This window comes from Canis aureus, chromosome 1, assembly GCF_053574225.1.
Source record: "Canis aureus isolate CA01 chromosome 1, VMU_Caureus_v.1.0, whole genome shotgun sequence".
Taxonomy (NCBI): domain Eukaryota; kingdom Metazoa; phylum Chordata; class Mammalia; order Carnivora; family Canidae; genus Canis; species Canis aureus.
This window is the reverse complement of record NC_135611.1, coordinates 71,092,800-71,113,793: the sequence shown is the minus strand read 5'-3', so window position 1 is coordinate 71,113,793 and position 20,994 is coordinate 71,092,800. Positions and strand designations below refer to the sequence as shown.

The following is a 20,994-nucleotide window of genomic DNA, read 5'->3' as shown; positions in this document are numbered from 1 at the left end:
GGGACACAAGGCCATCCTCTGACAGTCTCTCCCAGTCTTCACAAGTTTTCATAATTGAAGACTCATGTCTTTGAGTGAAGGAGATTAGGAATCACTAAATTAATAATTAATGATTAAAATAAACTACCCCAAAGCGGATACAGCTATTATTAACTATGAATACGTCACACTGAATTATAATAATAAAACATTGTAATATAAATAGAGCTGTGTAGTGTATAAACTTCACAACTGTACATTGCAGCCCTGGATCAAATCTTTTTTAAAAAATCTCTGAACCACCAGTAAGCATCGTCCCTCACCTTCCTGCAAGGAACAAAGCATAGACATGGGGAAATGAATTCCCAAACATAGATCCTGCTTTTCAAGGGTGTAGCAGAAGCAATAAGGCAGCTGGGACCTCTAGATGAACAGAAGTAATTCTAGAGATGAAGACACTTACAGCATGAGTCTGTTCCGACCTCACTCAGCCAAGGAATCCCTGATGAACTAAAGCTTTTCATACCCTGCACTTCCCTTTGTCCAGTGAGCTTCCTGCGCATCGGCCAGTCCCCAGGCTGCAGGAGCAGACTCAGGCATGCTGACAGATCTTCCTCCAACATCTCCCTATGTCTCGGGGTTACTCACCAATCTCTGCAGCGGTGGCCTGTAGCTTTTTAAGTGTCCGGCTGATAAGCACGACATTGAGTCCTTGTCTTGCTAGCTGGGCGTGGGAAGTGGGAAAACCAGAAAAGAGAAAGATGATGAGCAGATAGGGAGGCTTCTTTCTTTCTTTCTTTCTTTCTTTCTTTCTTTCTTTCTTTCGTTCTTTCTTTCTTTCTTTCTTTCTTTCTCTCTCTCTCTCTTTCTTTCTTCTTTCTTTCTTTCTTTCAAGAATTTATCTATTTATTCATGAGAGGCACAGAAAGAGAGGCAGAGACACAGACAGAGGGAGAAGCAGGCTCCATGCAGGATCCCGATGTGGGACTTGATCCCAGGACCCCAGGATCACGCCCTGGGCCAAAAGTGCTCCACCACTGAGCCGCCCAGGTACCCCCGAAGGCTTGTTTTAAAGCTGAGTTGGAGCATCACCCATCACTCAGCATCCAGTGCCTGCTTCTCCTGGGTTTAAATGTGGCAAAGGCTTCTGGATTATGAGCACAGCTACGGGCCAAGCTACATGTGACAAAACAATAGTAGTTTACTTTTGTGTTCATTATGTGCCAAGAACTTGGCTGAGTGTTTTTTGTATACAGGCCGGCAATCTGAATCCCCTCTCATCAGAAACGTCTGGGTCAACTGTAAGTTGGAACTCATCATTTGGAAGATTTTATACTATAATCACGAGCCAAGGGCAGCACCCCCTGTGAAAAAGTGGTATTTCTGCAGGAACGTTTCAGCTGTTTGCTATCCACAAGGGCCTTCAACTCGTGGTCACTCTGCCACGTCCTGATCAGAAGCCGGAGCCTTCTCCTCTCTCCTTGTTCTCTGGCCCCCAGCAGGACAACAAACAGAATAAGGACCCAAGGGTAAGCAGCAGCTTCCCCAAGATCAGGGAGGAGCTTCTCTTCAGGGTGCCCCGACCAGGGGGCCAAGCGGCAGCGCAGAAGAGGCCCAGGGCCCAGGACGGGACGCCTCACACCTGGAACTGCCATGGTGAGAAAAGCTAGAGCTTTCCCTGAAGACAACATGAACAACCAGCATTCATTTAAATAGAGACCGATGACATTTGAGTTAGTGGCAAAGAGGCCCTTTACTGAAATCTTTCTCTGTGGTTTTAATGAAGTGATTCATACTTTTATTTTTTTAATTGTGATAAAATGCACATAGTATAAAAAGGAGAAGAAATGTGTGGGAAATATCTGAAAGGGAGAAAGAACATAAAGACTCCTAACTCTGAGAAATGAACTAGGGGTGGTGGAAGGGGAGGAGGGCAGGGGGTGGGGGTGAATGGGTGACGGGCACTGAGGGGGCACTTGACGGGATGAGCACTGGGTGTTATTCTGTATGTTGGTAAATTGAACACCAATAAAAAATCTATTATTAAAAAAATTTGACATCTTAACAAATATATGGAATGTTTCACGAATGTGCATGTCATCCTTGTGCAGGGCTGTGCTCATCTTCTCTGCAACATTCCAGATTCCGTATATGTGCTGCCAAAGCAAGCGCTGTACCATTATTTTAATATGGAATTATATATTACAGAAAACACGTAAGAAGCTGATTTAAACACTATAATATGTGATCTCCAATAGCCAACAACTCAATCTTCAAGCCAGTGGTTTCCAAATCACCCAGGCAGATGTCAAAGAAAAACCAATTCCCATCTAAACCATCCAAATAAAAAAGTCTAGGGTTGAAGCATCAGTATTTACAACTTTTCTGTTTTAATGTATTAAATTATACTATGAAATACATGAGGAGAAGCCCATTGTAGACAATGTCCCCAAAGCCCCCCAGTCCCACTTCCCTACCCACCCCTAGCCTCTGGCCACCTTTAGTCTGCTCTTGACCCTCTTGCCTTTTTCTCTGCATCTACGTGCATATATAAGTACATACAGAAATATTCATTTTGTGGGGTTTCTTTCCATTCACACACTATAAATGGCATTGTAAATATTGTATTTTTACCTTCATGGTGTGTCTTATCTCCATGAATCCAACATCTATCTCCACATCAGTCCAGTCTGAGCCACTTGATCCTTTTCTATTGCTTCATAGTTTTCCATAGTTCACTTTTGGGTGAGCACTTAAGTTACTTTCAAGTTTACCAATTACCAATATTGCTATAATAAACCCCCTTCTCTATAACTCTTTGTGTATACAAGTGAATTGATTCCTCGAATACACAGGCAAAGAAGTGGAATTGTTGTATCAAAGGGTGCATGCTTTATATATCTTAACGGTTTGCCAAAATGTTGTCCCTTAAAACGATCCCACCAAATATACAACCATAGATATTTCTTCATATTCTGCCAGTACTTTTTATTAGCAATCATTTCAACATTTCCCAATCTAATGGTCAAGAAATTATATCCCTATATTTTTTTAATTTGTGTTTTTCCAGTTATCAGTGGGGCTGGCCGGTTTTTTGTATGTTTCTATGAATTACCAGTATATACACTTTGCCCATTCTTTTACTGGGTTGTCATTTTCTTATAAATTTGTAGGTGTCTTGTGTTTTTTAACATATTCTGAATATTTATTATTTGCCTACTGAATATTTAACAAGTATTTTCTCCTTTATTTATGGCACCTTGACCATACATTATATGTTAATTTTCATGTTATCAACTTTCTGAATATTTGTTATGGCTTCCTAAAAATTTCCTTTATGAACTTCCTTACTCCAAGATTATAAATATATTTTCCTATAACCTTTTACAGTGTTTTTATCTTTCTTGTTTATTGTTGAGAATAATGTGAGTGTGAAACTACTCGGCATTATTTTTCTCAAGATGAGTGGCAATTTTCTTGACAACATTTTTCTATTTTTCCATTCCTTCTTTTTTTTAAAGCTTTATTTGTTTGTTTGTTTGTTTGTTTATTCATTTATGAGAGAACAGAGAGAAAGGCAGAGACACAGGCAGAGGGAGAAGCAGGCTTCCTGAGGGGAGCCCGATGTGGGACTGGATCCCAAGACCCCCGGATCACAACCTAAGCCAAAGGTAGATGCTTAACCACTGAGCCACCAGTGCCCCTGGATACCATTCTCTAAGATCACTTTTCATTTCATTGCATAGTAGTGAACATAATGGTATTTTTTTGCTATTTGTAACTTATCACGATTTTCTTTGTTGCCCAATAAGTGAACTTTTATGGATATTCCTTGTGTGTCCTTACAGAATACGTATTTGCTCTTTGTTGGCTAGGTTTTATGTATTTTTGTCTCTTAAATTAGAGTTTTACCAAATGACTTACCAAGTTCTAGTTAAACCGGTATTGAGAGGGTATTCAAATTCCTTATAACCTTAATTATTTTTATTTATATAATAAGATGTTAAATTATAGGTTTCAACAGAAGTGCATAGACCTAATAGAAATCAGACCACAAAGTGCTTTTAGGGAGAGAACCAAGAAAAAAAGTTTCAAAATAAATCTAAGAACCAATAATGTGATTCTCGAGCCCATCCCCAGGGCACCTCTCACTCATATAAAAAAAAAAAAATATGACAAGATAAAGAGTGTAGCAAATCAGAGTTTTCATCAAGAGGATTTCTTAGGTCTGTCTGCTGCCAAGCTGTGACTCCTATCCCCAAGGGCAGGGTGAGGGAGGAGCACGATGCACCTCACGCCTTAGGTCAAGGGAGAGGGTTGCCATCCTATCTCATTTCATGTTTTATTTGCCTCGTGCTTTCCTGTTTATCACTCCCCACCTCAGTTTTGCCTGAATCAGCTAGGTCACAAGTTAACCTTGAAATCTCAGCAGTTTACCATAACAAAGGTTTATCTCTTACTCATTGTGCTCAAACTATAGACCCATCTGACCAGTGCTCCCCAAAATCTAAAGAGCAAGAAGCGTGGCTTCTCGGTGCTGTGTCTGACATTGGAGCTTTCCACTGCTATGGGCTAGGCCACCATTCAGACTGGTTTGAATTTTTTTCCTGGACCCACTATAGGAAAGAAGCTGCGTGAGGTGAGATTCTATGCCAAATGTCCACCCCAAGGCAAACAACCCTCAGCAGAAGCAGGGCTGGGGGAGGAATTCAGGACCCAGGAGGTCAGGGTGCAAGATGAGAGCCCACTCACTAGAGCCATGTGACAGAAGCTCGCTGTGGTGGAGAACCCAGGAAAGTACCCCTCCGGGAGTGAACATCAAACAGTTACCAGGCCCAGATGGCCTGGCTCCTTCTCATGGTAGGAGGCGTAGTCTTCCTTCTCTCTGCCCACCGTCTCCTAACTCCTGCTCCCCGACCTGGCAGGCTCGGACACCTCAGCTGGCAACCAAGAAAGAGAAACAGACCAAGGCACTATGTCACGTCCCATGAGCGTGGTCTCAGCTGCAGGAAGGGAGAAGATTCAACTTTAGTTCACGTTCAGCATTTTGATTATTGCAGGTAATTGGACACTGGGACTGTGGAATTGCAATCTGCCCGAATCTGGAAGTAACCAGAGGACTTTGTTTCACCTAAGAAGGATCAGTGAAGTACCAGGAGCAAAGGCAGAGAAAGAACCAGAGCTGTAGAACAGGTTCAAAGAGACAAAGAGAACCTGTGATCATGATTATGCCCTGGGAGTCCAACGAAGCCCACTTATCTAAAAGACTGTATACTTCTGTTTCTGAAAGAGTCATGGAAATCTCCAACGGTGGTTACAAATTCATCAAATGTTTCTATTTCAATCAGTTTCTACTCTCAGTATTTCAAAGTTATATTGTCAGAAATAGAACAGGCTCAACATGAATCTTACGAAGCTTATCAGTATGAACATTTCTCTTTTATTATATTGAATTTTATTTTGTTTAATACTGATATTGCTTCCACTCCATTCCTTTCTTTTTGCATTTTCCTAGGATATGTTTTTCCATCCCTTCAAACTTCACCCTTTGACCTTCCTGTTGGAATCCATTGGATTTCATTTTTAGCTCTTTCTGAATATCTGTTATTTATCAGGAAATATAACCAAGTCGCATTTATTGAGATTGCAAATTTACCACACTGACTCTAGCTATCTTGTTTTAGTTTTTCTATTCACTGTGTTTTCTTTGTTATTGTTCTCACTTTGTAGTAAGCAAGACAGGACAGGCAAAGCTGGAGTGACAAAATAACCCCAAATCAGCGGCATGATAAAGAGAGGTTTGATTTTCCTAACACTATGTCTTCTGCAGAGAACCCAACAGTTCAGGCCACACTCCTCCATGCAATGACTCAGGGATCTAGGTTTTTCCCCAGGGCTCAAACTGAGATAAGACAAGCAAAGGACCCAGGTGCAAAATTTGAAAAGGGTCTCACTCTCAGGTTCACAGTCACCACACATGCCTCACCCCAGTCTCAGCCCTACTTTTTCTATCCAGACTCCACTATCTCAACAGAAGGCCTTTGCAGCTTCCCCTAATATTGGGCAATTGAGAACTGAACTTGATTATACTATAGCAAAGACAAATTCTATCTTACTGAAAAATAAATTACAAAAACAAAAACAGCCATTTTCCTCAAACTAAATACAGAAAGACCAGTTCCGTATCTGGACTACTAAAATATTTCCATAAATGAAAATATGTTCACAAACAGTACACATTTCATAAATATACATACAAACAAAAGGACACAAAACATATTAGCAAGGCTGCATGTGGGATGAAGAGAAATGAGGGATGGGAATGAAAGAAAAGAAATTGAGAGAGGGACCTCAGATGGATCACTGATAACAATTTAATCTTCTGTGTCTCTGGCAAATGAGAGTCTATTTCTGATTTTTGTTTGTTCATTTGTTTTGTTATTAAAGTCCACGTGTATGTAAAATCATATGGTATCTGTTTTTCTGTCTGGCTTATTTCACTTAGCATAAAACCCTCTAGGTCTATCCATATTGTTGAGAACGGTAAGATTTCATTGTTTTTTATGACTAACCTTCCATTGTGTATACATATCCTATCTTCTTTATCCATTCATCCTTCAATGGACATTACAATGTTTCCATAACTTGGCTACTGTAAATAATGCTGCAATAAATATAGGAGATGGGCCAAATAGGTGAAAGAGATTAAGAGGTACAAACTTCCAGTTATAAAATAAGCCACAAGGATCGGAAGTACAGCATAGGGAATATAGTCAATAATTTGTAATAACTTATGGTGGCAGAGAGCAACTACACTCATTGTGGTGAGCACTGAGTAACGTATAGAGTTGTATGATCATTGTGTCGTACACCTGAAACTAACATAATGTTGTATGTCAACTACATGTAAATTAAAATATACGTATATTAAGTTCTACTGTAAAAAAAAAGAAGAGAAGAAAAAAGAATAAAAAGAAATTGTGGTGGGGGATAGGGAAGAGAAGGAAAACAGAAAACACTAGAGCACACCTGTCTGGTAGACCTATATTTTCATGGGCATAAGTGTAGCTGTGTCATCTCCCTGCCATCTATTACTTATTAATTACACCAATTCTAAGTTTTACAATAGCCATACTACCAAAGTTAATTTTCGTGTTTATAAAAGCTTATTTTACAGTTGCCTTTGGCCATTCTAGCTAATTTTTTAGCTAAGGTTACTCCTAACCTTATCAATGAATAAGCCCATTTGCACTTTCTGACAAAGAATTTTATATTTCCATGTTAAATTGTGAAAGAAAACTTCATCCCAAGCTTAAATACAGGCAAAATGATGATTGCTTGGTGTTTTGTTGTTGTTGTTGTTGTTGTTGTTTTTAAATCACCCAAGGATGTTTTCTAAGAAGCCTGCTTGACCTCATCTGACATTTTGGGGCACTTTACTGTTAGAGAATTTTTAAGTCATCAGCCAATTAAGGTACAGATAGCTCACAGCCAGCAAAATTAGGGACTGGGGAGTCATCAGGACTTCATAGTCTGGCTGAGAAGCTAACCCAGAGGTGACATGGTTATTACCCTGTAGAAAGTTAGCCTATCTGGTACCTCACTTGGCAGTACTATTGCACATTCCTTTCCAACTGACTATATAAATCTTTATTCTTCTAACACTCTGCAGTCAGCAATTTGGCCTCCTACTGGATCCTTCCTTACTAAGTTGAATAAAACTTTAACAAGTGCTACCATGTACGTTAGTCTGAGAATTGTGTTTTTACAACACTGAAGATAAAATGTTAGTCTATCCTTTGAGTTATTTGGCTAACAGTTAGACTATAATCCTAATATCCACAAGATTTCAGGAGTATACTACCATGTTCTAGTAAAGGCAAAGAATATAAGAGAGGAGTTTTTCAATCTCACTTTATGATATTTTCAAGAAATACACCTAAAACATAAGGTCACAGAAAGGTTGAAACTAAAAGAAGAAAACAATTTTATACATAAAGTGAATACCAACCAAAAGAAAAAAGGCATAGCTTTATTAATGTCAATCAAGACAGACACTAAAGCACGTATTGCTAGAAACAAAGACCAGTAAAAAGCTCAAGTCATCAAAAAGATAAAGCAATTCTAATCCTGGATTCCCTAATAAAATAGCTTTACATAAAGCTGCAAGGAGATTTGAAAAATACAGCATAAGAATAGGAGATTTTAATTTCCCTTTTTGGTAATTGTTGGATGACACACACAAACATTTGGTAAAGATACAGACTATTGAATCTACATTTGATCTAAGGGATATATACATATAGTAAACAATTGCAGGCAACATTCTTTTGAAAGCTGAGTCTTCGAAAAAAAACTGATGAAACTAGCAAATCTCCAGCAAAATTAATCAAGAAAAAAGAGAAAAGGCACAAATAAACCATAAGCAATACTAGGGATGAGGCAGAATTCGAGATCCAGATGAGATTTAGAATACAGAAGAGGGGTTAAGAGAGGAAACTGAACACACAGAGTTAATTTTGCTACCTCCCGAAATCCCATTAAATGGGAAGCAACTTTTTTCAAGAAAAAGATGAATCCACAAAGAGTAATAAGAAACAGAGCAACCCCAAATTTTTGGTTCTTAGAAAATAGATGGGTAGGATCCCAAGTCTCACACCAGCAATGGGGTAAGCTGATAACTGACAAAATGTATGCACTAAAATCCTCAAAAGTCTCAGGCACTGCCAGCACCAAACCTGGGGTAGAGGGGAGCTAAACGAGGGGAGATTGGGTAAGAACTGTTGGAGAAGCCCTAGATGTCCACCTCCATCCCACATGTTGAAGACAGGGCTCCTCTCTGAGAGCAAGGAGAGGCACAAATTATGCCCCTGCCAGTCCTGACTCCAGGAAGATGGCAGCCAGGCCTTTGCTATTCAGGCAGGAGGCTAGCTCTCTCTGGGGAACTTTACCCACATCAAGCCACGGGCCTGGGGGCTCCCCAGCATAAGCCATCACCCCACACTCAGACAGTCCAGGTAGAGTCCTCATCCCCTTCGCCCAGCTCTCAAACCTAGACAGACGAAGGATTATCTGTGGAAAGCTGCTAACATGAAAGACAGAGAGCCAACAGGAAGAAAAGCAACTTGGAAGGAGAAGACAGTTTTTTGAAAGCAGAAAAAAAAATCTATCTGTCCCAGGGGGATAATAGAAGCTGTTACTCTATACAAAGGCTGCTCAAAACAAAAACAAAAACAAAAACAAAAAAACAAAAAACAAACAAAAAAACAAAAACAGGCTGCTCTACAAAGGTGCAAACAAAACACAAAAGAGCTCTCAGGAATGGAAACAATTCTTAATTTTTTCTAAAGACTTATTTATTTATTCATGAGAGACACAGAGAGTGAGTCAGAGACACAGGCAGAGGGTGAAGCAGGCATCCTACAGAGCCTGATGCGGAACTCGATCCCAGAACCCCAGGATCACACCCTGAGCCAAAGGCAGACGCTCAACCACTGAGCCACCCAGGTGTCCCACAGTTTTTAATTTCTTTAAAAATTTTTCATTCTTAATTTTTTAGAAATTTGAAATTTTAAGAACAAATAGTGAAAAGTATATTTATATTCAATAAAACAGTTGGAGGATAAAATTAATGAAATCCTTTTGCAGAAAGGAAAGCAGAGACAAAATGGAAATTATGAGAAAAAGGAGACAAATAGAGAATGATTTTAGGATCTGAATAAAAGGAGTTCGAGAAAAAACTACAAACAGCATCTGAGTAATTGGAATTCCAGAAAGAAGAAAGTGAGGAGAGTGAACACCCTGGTGTGACTTATTTTATGGGGTGACCTGGCTGTGTCCCCACTGCCTAACCTCTCGATATTTCTGCTCACCTTCTGAACAGTCTCCATTATTTTTCGAACTAGATGACAGCCTTGGACTAAGTTCATTTTCTGCCTTTGTTTTTTGAACATAGGAAGGTAATGTTACAAAAAAATATGCCAATAAATTTAAAACTTAGATGAAATGGATATATTTTGAGAAAAATATAAATTTCCAAAACTTATTCAAGAAAAAAATTAAAAATCCAAATAGTTCTATAACCACTAAAAAAAAAGAACAATAATAACAGTAAAGTGATGCTGATAATGGTATAAATGAGTAGTTTAAATTGTCCCACAAAGAAAACTCCAATGACAGATGGTTTTATGGATAAGTTCTATCAAATATAAAAAAAATGTCTAAATTGCACAATCTTTTTCAAATATTAAAAAAAGGTAAAATTTCCCTTCATGTTTATGAGGTTAATATAATTTTGACACCAAAACTTTGGAAGCTAGTTGGCATTCTCTAGTAATGTTGACAATGCATAACCTATTAGCCAGCAATTCTGCCCTGATCATGTTCTCAACTGCGGAACAAGACCTTCAGAAGACATGGACAAAGTGTTCATAAAAGTAGACTACCAAAACGTCTGTCAACCAAGGAAAGGATAACTAAACTGGGATATGTATGTCACAGAATATTATGCAATACTGAAAATGAATGAACCGTGTTCTATACACATATCAGCATGGGTGAATTTAAAAAGCATAATATTGACCAATAAGAAACAGATTACAGAAGGCCTATGAATTGATTTGCATTAGGTTCAAAACAAACACTGCAATCAATATATTGTGTAAGGATACATGCATGTGTAATGGAACTTTTTTCAGAAATCTGTTAACACAATGTTCATGATCATTCTATCTGTGGGAGTAAGAGAGGGGACACACCAAGAGAAGGGAAACACGTGACATACGCGACCAGATGGCAGGCTTCAAGGACACTGGTGAGGTTCTAATTCTTAAGCTGAGTGACAAAAATTTATTTTTACTAATAAAATGAGTGATGTGTTAATTTTACTCATTTTATTTTTTGAGTCACACCTATGGATGACATACACTCCTGTTTGATACATCTCTGTCTCTGTCTCTCCATCTCACACACACAAACACACGCTTGCACAGCAATGGCACACTACCGTGAACCTAAGGTCATCAAAGCCTAGATCAGAAATGAGAGGGTTGAAGTCAAGCTACACAGCAACAGAGCAAAGAGTCCAGGGGAACATAAAGCTAATGAAAAGCTGCTATTTTCACTTCAGGCAAGATGAAAGAGAATAAGCTGAGAGTGCAACAGGACTACTTTAGAGGAGAGGAATTTTGACACTAGGAAGAGGAATTTCCTTGCTGAAATGACAAAACACCACCATAAATTGCCAAGTAAATGTGTGATGATATTCAAAAATAGGGCAAAGCAGTTATTTTTCTTGGGCTGGTCTGAGGCAGAGCTGGCCAAGTGATTGTAATCCAAGGGCCAAATCTGTGCCATTACCTGCAGCTGCCAGGAGCGCTGACTTGAGAAGCACCATGCCCTGATCCACCACATTGGGGTTGGGGATAGTGCTGCATCTGCACCATCCCAGATGTTGGGGAAGGCCACTGGAACTGCCAGAGGGGAACGAATGAAAGCAAAGTATCTCTGGTCATGCAATTTGTTTCTAGTGTTCTCTGGGTGTTAACAGGAAAGAATACATGCATCAGAGAAACAAAAAGTAAAATTTATAATATTTAAATATATATTGTATATTATATTACATATGTACTCTATATAAATATTAAGCCTTATAATAATAGGAGATGGGTTAAAATTTGTTCAGTCTCATATAGAGAACTATTTAGAAAGGGTGTCCAACATTTTAAAATAATTTTATCACATTTTTGTTTTAATTCCAGTATTGTTAACATACAGTGTTATGTTAGTGTCAAGTGTGAAGGGTATCCAACATATAAGTGCACATACTCATGGAGCCAGCAAGCTTATTGAGAGGGGTGTATACTTGGATGTGCGTTAAGTCTATATGCGAAAGTGTATCTTGGAACATTATTTGTGAAAATCAACCTGAGTGCCTATCTCTAAGAGGCTGACAAAAGAGATATGGTACATCCCTGGGATAAGATAACCCTGAAATCATTCAAAAGAATGCAAGCCACCTATAGAAGATCTCCACGCTGTGTTATTAAATGAATAAAGCGAAGTTTAGAATAAGAGTCATGGTTGTAAGATCCCACTTGTGCCCACATGGGCAGAAACTAAACATACAAGTGTAAATTCTGTTGGAGACTGCCAGTGGCCACTAAGGCCTTCCTCCTCCCCTTCCTGGCCATGTGACTAGACCATGCTACTGGCCTTCCTTGTGCAGGTGGGCTCACGGGACAGACATGCTGGTGACTCAGCTCCAACCTTGAAGATAGAAGGAACATTGCCGAAGCACCTGCCAGCCAGGAAAGCTCACATTTTTTTTTTTAAGTCTCTGCATTACTGTTGGGTCTCTGTTCTATAGCCAATCTTTACTGTAGTATCAGCGTGGAAGTATGGGAATGGCTATAATTTTTCCTTATATTTTCTGAAAGGAATCTCAAGACATTTTTAACACTGGTGGCCTTCACAGAGCAGCTAATGGCAGTGGTGTGGAGAGGACTTTATTTCTCTTTTTTGTGCCTTTCTGTACTGCTTGAGTTTTCAATTTTATGCCTGCATTACTTTTATCTTTAATAGGAATTATCTAGGCAATGGCCTAGATGATGGCCTTTTTGCTGTTTTCTTCTTTATATCTCTTCAAATTAAAAAAATATATATAAACATCATTAGGCATCAGAGAAATGCAAATTAAAACCACAATGAGACATCACTACCCAGCTATCAGAATGGCTATAATTAAAAAAATAGTGATGAGACCAAATCCTGGTCTCTCAAAGATTTTGATGTCGATTTTGACTGATTCTAGATGAAGCTCCATTCTGGCCAGAGTGAGCAAAGGAAGGGAATGTGGGAAGATGGTTCTCTAAAACAAAAACATCTTCTGCTGTGCACGTGTCATGCTTTCCTCTAAAAAATCAAGTACTACAGAAGAATCGAGCCAAGAAGAGTGAACCCTGAGGTAATCTATGGGTTCTGGGTGATAAGCGTGAATGTAGGTTCATCCATTGTAACAGACATGCCGCTGCAGTAGGGGATGTCAATAGTATGTGGCTACACATGCTTAGGGTAGAGGGGATATGGAACTTTCTGTACCTTCCACTCAAGTCCGTGGTCAACCTTAAATTTCTTTAAAAATTAAGTCTATTAAGGGATCCCGGGGTGGCTCAGTGGTTTAGCGCCTGCCTTCAGCCCAGGGCGTGATCCTGGAGTCCTTGGATCGAGTCTCACGTCAGGCTCCTTGCATGGAGCCTGTTTCTCCCTCTGCCTGTGTCTCTGCCTCTCTTTCTCTCTGTGTCTCTCATGAATAAATAAATAAAATCTTTAAAAACATAAATAAAAATAAATAAAAATTAAGTCTATTTAAATTTTAAAAAATTAAATGGAAAATAAAAGGATTAAAAAAAAATAAAAAACAAAAGACCGTCCCATTTCAAGGCTGATACTTCCAGTGATATCCCAGAGTTTTTTTTTTTTCTCTCTCTCTCTCTCCCTGTGGAAATACCTCCCACATGCACCTCCAAAGCCTCATTTTGAGCGTTGGAATCCACCAAAATTGAGGCTAAAGAATTAAGCACCTTTGTCTCACAATTCACTTCTCATCAGCTTACTGAAGAGAAGATTGCCCATTAAATGAAAAGCAATTTGCATTTTCAGCACAAAGGATGCTTGCTTCCTGGTGGGTGTCCAGCCTCTCCTGTTGTGCCATTTCTCTCAAGAGCCACAGACATTTTAAAGGTTCTATGTGAAGTGGTCTGGGCCAGGATGGGGGGGGCACAGAAAACACTTATTTGTCCAGCTAGCATTTGTTCCCTTTATCCACTTGAGCAGTGTTCAATTTTATTCCTAGAATGTCCAGGCTGACGGGCTCCATACACAGGTGTTTCCTCTTTTCCTTCAAGAGGTTGAGCTCAGAAGCACCCCGTCTCCCAGAATGCACTGTGGCCCCATCCTCCAGAAGGGCCGCAGCAGAGATGAAGGTGCCCTGCGGCTGGGAGGGCCTGCCCCAGGAAATGTGTTTGCTGCTGCTAGTCTGTAACAGGTGCATGACAAGGCCTCCTCTGGATGGTTCTGAATAAAAGAAATTCAGGTGTAAAGGAGCACAACTGGTGTGAAGACAGGGTGAAGCAGTGGCCTCAGAGGGGGTAATAGGAAATCCCCTCATGCTTCCCCCCCATCCCTCACCACAATTGTTTTCCACCTCCTTCCAGTACCACATGAAATTCCTTTAGCAGGAGGCAAAGCCTCTTTTGCTCCACTAAGTATAAATACAGATTTAGGCTAAAATGCAATATAGAATAGACTCCCAGAAAGATGGAAAAGTACTTTTCCCCATTCTTACTATGATATGTAACTAAAGTGTGCGACCTACACGTAATGAACAGAAAATGACTCCAAATGATAGGGAGAAGATGAGCAAAGGGCCTCAAGACCTGAGACACAGCACAGTGATGAGTTCAAGGGTTTTCTATTTGCCTCACATATCCCAGACTTATTGGTGGAAAAGCTGGCAATTTAGAAACACTGCAGGTACAGACATAGAAAGTCACAGCAAAAGCCTGCTTTCTCTGACCAAAGAACCAAAGAAGAGGAAGCCTTGCAAGGCAGAAAACTATAGAAAAGAACTGCTTTACTCCAGGCAAACAGCTCAAAAACAAAATTTTTATGATCACACCCCACACCCACCCACAGAGGCAGAGTCAGGAGCTGAGTCTTCCACCCTGGAGACCACTGGAACAAGGGTCCCCAGCCATGGCCAGGCTGGCATCAGGGAAGGTTGAGTGGGGAGGCAGGACATTCATCCCAGCCACCTCCTCCCATGTCAGCAGACCTTAACTTCTACTTGCACCCAGCAGTGCCAAGGCAATCTGTCCCTTCCCTCCTCTCCCCCTTCCCTGGAACAGTAAAGGAGGAAGCTAGTGGAGAGTCAGGACTCTCACTACTTTCACTATTACCCCAGGGGTGGTGAGGCCACTCTTCCCCCAGCAGGGAGCCAGCAGTCCCACCCTTACCCATCAGAGATAGGGAGGCAGTGCTGTCCCCTAATGGAGACCAAGTGGAAAGCCTAGGCTCCTTACCTGGTAGGAACAAGCTGGCACCCCCTCCTCCCTCTGCTGATGCAGTGTTGGTACAACCCAAACCAGATTGAAATAAGATCCAGAGTCTCATAACAGAAAACTAAATATGACCACAATTCAAAGGTCACTCATCATACCAAAAACCAAAAAAATTGAGAAAGATCTCAATTTGGATGAGATCAAGACAATCGAGCTGCCTGGGTGGCTCAGCGGTTGAGCCTCTGCCTTTGGCTCAGGGTGTGATCCTGGAGTCCTGGGATAGAGTCCCACATCGGGCTTCTTGTGGAGACCCTGCTTCTCCCTCTGCCTATGTCTCTGCCTCTCTCTGTGTGTCTCTCATTAATAAATAAATAAAATCTTAAAAAAATAAACAAAAACAAAACAATCGACATGCCCACATCAGGATGACACAGATGTGAGGGTTCTCGGACTAGGATTTTTTCTTTAAGACTGAGCCACCCAGGCATCCCTCAAACTAGGGTTTTAAAGCAGCCATCATAAGAAAGCCTTGAAAAGCAATTACAAACATTTTTTAGACAAATGCAAAAAGAGAAAGTTTAAGTAAGGAAATAGATGATTTAAAAAGAACCAAATGGAAACTTTAAGGGCTGAAAAATAAAATAAATGAAATAAAAAACTCAACTGATGGGCTCAGTACCAGAATACAAAGGACCAAGAAAAGTATCAGTGAATTTAGAGAGAAAACAATAGAAATTACCCACTCTAAACAACAGGGGAAAAAATACAATGAAGAAAATGAATAGGATCTCGGAAATCCACTGGGCTATAAGAAAGATCTAATATCCATGTGATTGGAGACTCAGAAAAAGAGAAGAGGGCTGGGCAGAGAAAGTATTCAAAGAAGAATGAATGGGGCACCTGGGTCATATTTGAGTGTGGAGGTTGGGGAGACCGCTCAGCAACCTTTTCCATACCTTGTGTCTTCTTTACCCAAAAATCAGAAGGAAAGCTTTTCCAGCGGTTTGCATTAGAATTATATCACCGTTTATATAACTATTTTCTACCTGAGGCAAGGGAGGTAGAAAATAGTTTCTGGAGAGGGATCTGAGATCTCTCATACAAAAGATCCATGGCCTTACCTCTTAGTTCTTTGGGTTGCCTTGAAATCCATGATTTTCTTCATGATTTTCCAGATTCTTTCCTCAAATTCATACTGACCTGACCTACTAATTGTCCCCTTGATGGCTTAAGACTTGGCCCTTTTTTTCTACTTAGAGGAAATCATGTGAAAACTTAGCCATTCATTTCTTCACTGTTTCCAAATGCAATGTCTGGAGTGGGCACCACAATTCATCCGAAAGTTGCTATATACAAATTAAGATAAAGAACCCAGGACCCCTGGTGGCTCAGTGGTTGAGCATCTGCCTTCAGCTCAGGTCATGATCCCAGGATGCTGGGATCAAGTCCCACATCAGGTTCCCCACAAGGAGCCTGCTTCTCCTTTTTTTTTTTTTTTTAAGGTTTTATCTATTTATTCATGAGAGACACAGAGATAGAGAGAGGCAGAGACACAGGCAGAGGGAGAAGCAGGCTCCATGCAGGGAGCCCAACATGGGACTCGATCTTGGTTCTCCAGGATCACACCCTGGGCTGCAGGCGGCGCTAAACCGCTGAGCCACCGGGGCTGCCCCCTGCTTCCTCTTCTGCCTGTGTCTCTGCCCTCTCTTTCCGTGTCTCCCATGAATAAATAAATAAAATTTTAAAAAATGTTTCTGGCAAGTGCTTCCGATGCACCTTGCACTGTCCATTTCACACACGATGATTTGGCGTCTATCGCGATGTGGGCTTTGGGGATGAGAGGATGCATGGGTACAGCACTGTCATTGAATGTGGTTTTTGTAACTGAAGTACTTTTCATTATATTTTTAAAGCGTTATTGATTTTTTCATCCTTTTATAATTTCAAAGATTGTTTCTTCTGCTGTATTTTACATGGTTCTAGAGGTCAGTAATAGGCATGATGAAGAAATAAAATAAGAGGAACTCCAGGAAACAATATTTCATGAATGAAAATGTGGAATTTGTAAGAATAGCAATCATAACAATAATGGCAATATACAAAGCTACATATGCTATAAGTACATTTTAAAAAATGATAATTACCCAGATATCTGCAGGTAAATAAGAAGCCTGGAAGGAAATACTCAGAGATACTAATCATACTCCAGTGACTCTCAGCCCTATCAGATCCTCTCTTTGTATAATACTTTATAATGTCCATTATTCTTGAAATGACAGTTGTAGGTAGTATGTCCTGCCTACACACACACACACACACACACACACACACACACAAATTTTTTTAATCAACATACCCTAGCTATAAAGTAAGGATAAATAAAAGGAATTCATAGACAATAACAATGTCCCCATAAATCCCTAAAACAACTCCTAAGGGATGATACTGGAACCTCTGAATATCACTGTGGGTTTTTTTAAAGGTATCTAGAGAGTGAGATTATAATTTTTAAATTTTCTTTTTTATAGAAAATATTTGTTTTCATAAATTAATGTCTGTGACTTTTATAACCAGAAAACTAGTGTTGGGGGTGGCTGTCACATGATCGTGGTGAGTCTAATACAAGGGAGGGGAAACTCTCCAAGAACACAACTTACCTCAAATGAATAAGCTTTCCCAATCCCATCTCCTGCTCCAGTGATCACTGCAAAAAAGCAGAAAAGGTTTTAAAAGACAGAATTAATCTTTAAAGTGCTCTTTCTCACCAGTTACATTTTTTTGCAGGCTTACTGCCTAGGACACAGAGTTTCAAAACAGCATCCTTCAGCTACACAGCCCTATTCCACTCGACTCCGGAGCGACCAGCCCTCACTTCCCTTATGAAATGTTCCAAATGAAGCTTTCTTTCTTTCTTTCTTTCTTTCTTTCTTTCTTTTTTTTTTTTTTTTAGTAGGGGAAACTGTGGAAGATACCCTCCAAAACAAAACAAAGAACCTCAGCCAGGGAACATTTCATTCAGAGCCCAAAGAGTGTGTCCTGTTATCTCTCTACCAACACATCCAACTATCACTGTAAGGAAGGACATTTCAGAGTGTTTTCCTCTTCCCTTCCCCCCCACAGGTCAGCAGTGCCCAAAGCCCAGGGAGATGAGGAACATAACAAAGAGGAAAACACAGAAATGCCAAAAGAGGATATAGTGACATAAAGGGACCTGAAGAATCTGCACTCAGCTTATCTATTAACATGTAACAACCAGATGGGCCTAGACCCTTTGTATCCAAACATTAGACCCATATTTTATGAGCGAGTTCTAGGTAAGCCTCATTCTCGTGAATGTTGTGATTTGAAACAGTGCTACAGTTCAGTATTTATGTGTCTGTGTTTGCCTTTGCACATCAATGGGAGGCTGTACCGTCCACAAGTGTGAATAAAACATACATTTAGCTTATTGGAGAGTAAGAGCCAAGCTGTACAAGCTTCCAGAAACACACTGGCAGAGCGCGCTCATTTTTTTTTAGATTTTATTTGTTTTTTTTTTATTGATTTATTTGAGAGAGAGAAAGAGAGAGAAGGAGAGAGTGTAAGCGAGGGCAGAGGGACAAGCAGACTCTGCGTTGAGTGTGGATCCTGACTCAAGGCTCCATCTCACGACCCTGAGATCAAGACCTGAGCTGAAATCAACAGCCCAATGCTTAACCAATGGGGCCAGCCAGGTGCCCCAGGCCACTCTCATTGCAGAACTGCTAATGGTTTTATCTCTCCACTGGGGTCCCTTTAGGTGCATCCATGCATATCACCAGATCCCTTGAAACAGGTGCTTTGCTCAGGGTTATCTACTGCCCCCCCCTTTTATGGGAATCTTCAAAATAGTTAAAATAATAACATCAATAAATGACTGGTTTCAGTGGAGTGCTTACTTTCTGCCGTGTACTGTTTCAAGTGTTTTAACATTCAAAACAAGCTCCTAATGCCCAGACCATTGTTTTCCTTAGTTTATAGAGGAGGAGGCTGAGGGAGAGAAAGTAACTCAATCAAGGTCACATTGCTAAAAATGATGACAAGAGGGTTTGAAACCCGGCTACCTGACTTTGGGGCCACAAATCTATAAAGATACACCAGTGACATAATTGCCTAATCGACCACAGAGTTCTGAGGAGTTGAACACTTTCGTCTTTAGTGATTGGATTTTCTTCTGGCTCCCCACCAGGAATATATACTCTCCCAGAGATCTGCCTATGCTCAAAGACATTTTAATCTCGCTAGTGATGACTCTATTCAATATTGATTCAAAGGACAGGTTAAGATTATGTTTATTCAATGTGAGGCAACAAAATACACTTGTCTCTGGCCCCACGTGAACTTCTTTTAGAGTATGTGTTTTCAGAAGGGCTTCGCCTTACACTGATGAGCAGCACTGTGCAGAGCTCTAGGCACCACCCCACCCCTGCAAAGTGCATGGGCATCTGGATCTGTGTAGAGCAAGATATTTAGATCCAGAACGGTTAAGTTCAAGCTACTGAGCACGTTTTCTGAAGATATTGCCCCAAGAGTGAAGGAATGTTCACAAACCACACACAAACACACAGTTCAGATGTAACATGCAACAGTTAAAAATCCATTTTTCATTCCAAATGACTTTCATGTGTCAATTTTTCTTATTTCTGCTAGTAGGGTTGCAGCTGCCAGCTTTAGCAAGTAAAGATACAGCATGCCCAGCTAAATTTGAATTTCAAGTAAATCATAAATAATTTTTTAGTAGAAGTATGTCCCACATAATATTTGGGATGTCATATACTAAAAAATTATTCCTATTTATTCAAAATTCAAATATAACTCAGTACCTTATATTTTATCTGGCAGCCCTATAAGGTTGTTTATAATCTCGCCTATTTAGCCTGGCATGGTACTTTTGAAGCTGTTTGAATTCTTTGTTGCTGTTTTTTAAGTCACTAGATTTCTTCATGTAACATTAGCACTTCATTCAAAGAGATGCTGAAACCATAGCCTCATGTTTTTCACCTTAAACCCAGTCATCAGGCTGAAATTCTGTGAGACTGTTCCAGAAGATAAATCCCATTGGTTGGTGATCAGTCTACTTGGGATGTAAACCAGACCGAGATTCTATGTCTAATCATCTCTAACATGTGTTCCTGTAGGGACCTTTGTTACCTTGATTTTGTAAATACCCTCACTTCACGAAAGGGCTCAGCAAAATTCTTTTAGATAAAGTGAAGTGAAATTATTTGTATTTCCGAGTTTTGAAACACTCTTCATAAAATGACAGTACCCTGAGCCTTCAAAAATCTGGAGAAAAGGATGCAGAAGTTTCTGCAGTACTATTATTTGTGTCACCAGAAACTCCAAAAAGGAGAAAATCCAGCTAATAAGGATGAGAGGACAAACAGAGGCAAGAATTGGGTGGCATCCTTCTGGTTAATTCTCCTCATGCCCCACCTCTTGTCTTTTAGATAATTCCAATTTCACTCATGCTTTCCAGTCACCCAAAGGAATTACATCTTTGCTCTCAAAAGGAAAGGATGCAATTTATCTTTTGAGATATACATAACAATAAGACATAAACAAGAAACAGGAGATGGAAAGCTGTCTTTACCTGCCCACTGTCCCATTGACTTCAAGAACGACTTTGGCAAAACTTTCCAGAAGTGTCGGAAAATATACCTGGAGAATCTCACACTCTTCACCAGGCACACCAGGCACACCAGCAGCCCTACAAAAATGAAGAACTGTTCCAGAGCCACCCCCATGACTGCACTGGACCAGTTTCAGATGTGGCCTGGCCCCTCCACAGACCTCTGAGGATGTGGCTGCTCCAGAGGCAAGTTGGTCACCCTTTGGAGTCACCAGCTGCATTCCACTGTGCAGAGACATTTAGATTAGAGTAACTTCTTTACACAATCTTCTGATTCACGGGCTTTGAAATAAAGTATTCTTTCTA

At 40.2% G+C, this 20,994-nt stretch overlaps 1 protein-coding gene and 1 non-coding gene across 7 annotated transcripts in view; both read right to left on the bottom strand.

Annotated features, from left to right (window-relative positions):
• Positions 1-20,994, bottom strand: part of HSD17B3 (hydroxysteroid 17-beta dehydrogenase 3) — a 48,046-nt gene extending 27,052 nt beyond the window's left edge. Inside the window, exons 1-4 of one of the 6 annotated variants that reach the window (XM_077903732.1) lie at positions 20,850-20,994; positions 20,650-20,766; positions 17,696-17,742; positions 628-703 (exon numbers count right to left, since the gene is read on the bottom strand). In XM_077903732.1, the coding sequence (XP_077759858.1) occupies positions 628-703; positions 17,696-17,742; positions 20,650-20,665 (139 nt within the window). In that variant the 5' untranslated portion in view covers positions 20,666-20,766; positions 20,850-20,994. The other 5 variants (XM_077903739.1, XM_077903722.1, XM_077903714.1 and 2 more) reach the window with 5 other exon arrangements.
• LOC144289208 (U6 spliceosomal RNA) lies at positions 2,046-2,151 on the bottom strand. The gene has a single exon (XR_013357202.1). It is a non-coding gene; the product is annotated as a U6 spliceosomal RNA (small nuclear RNA).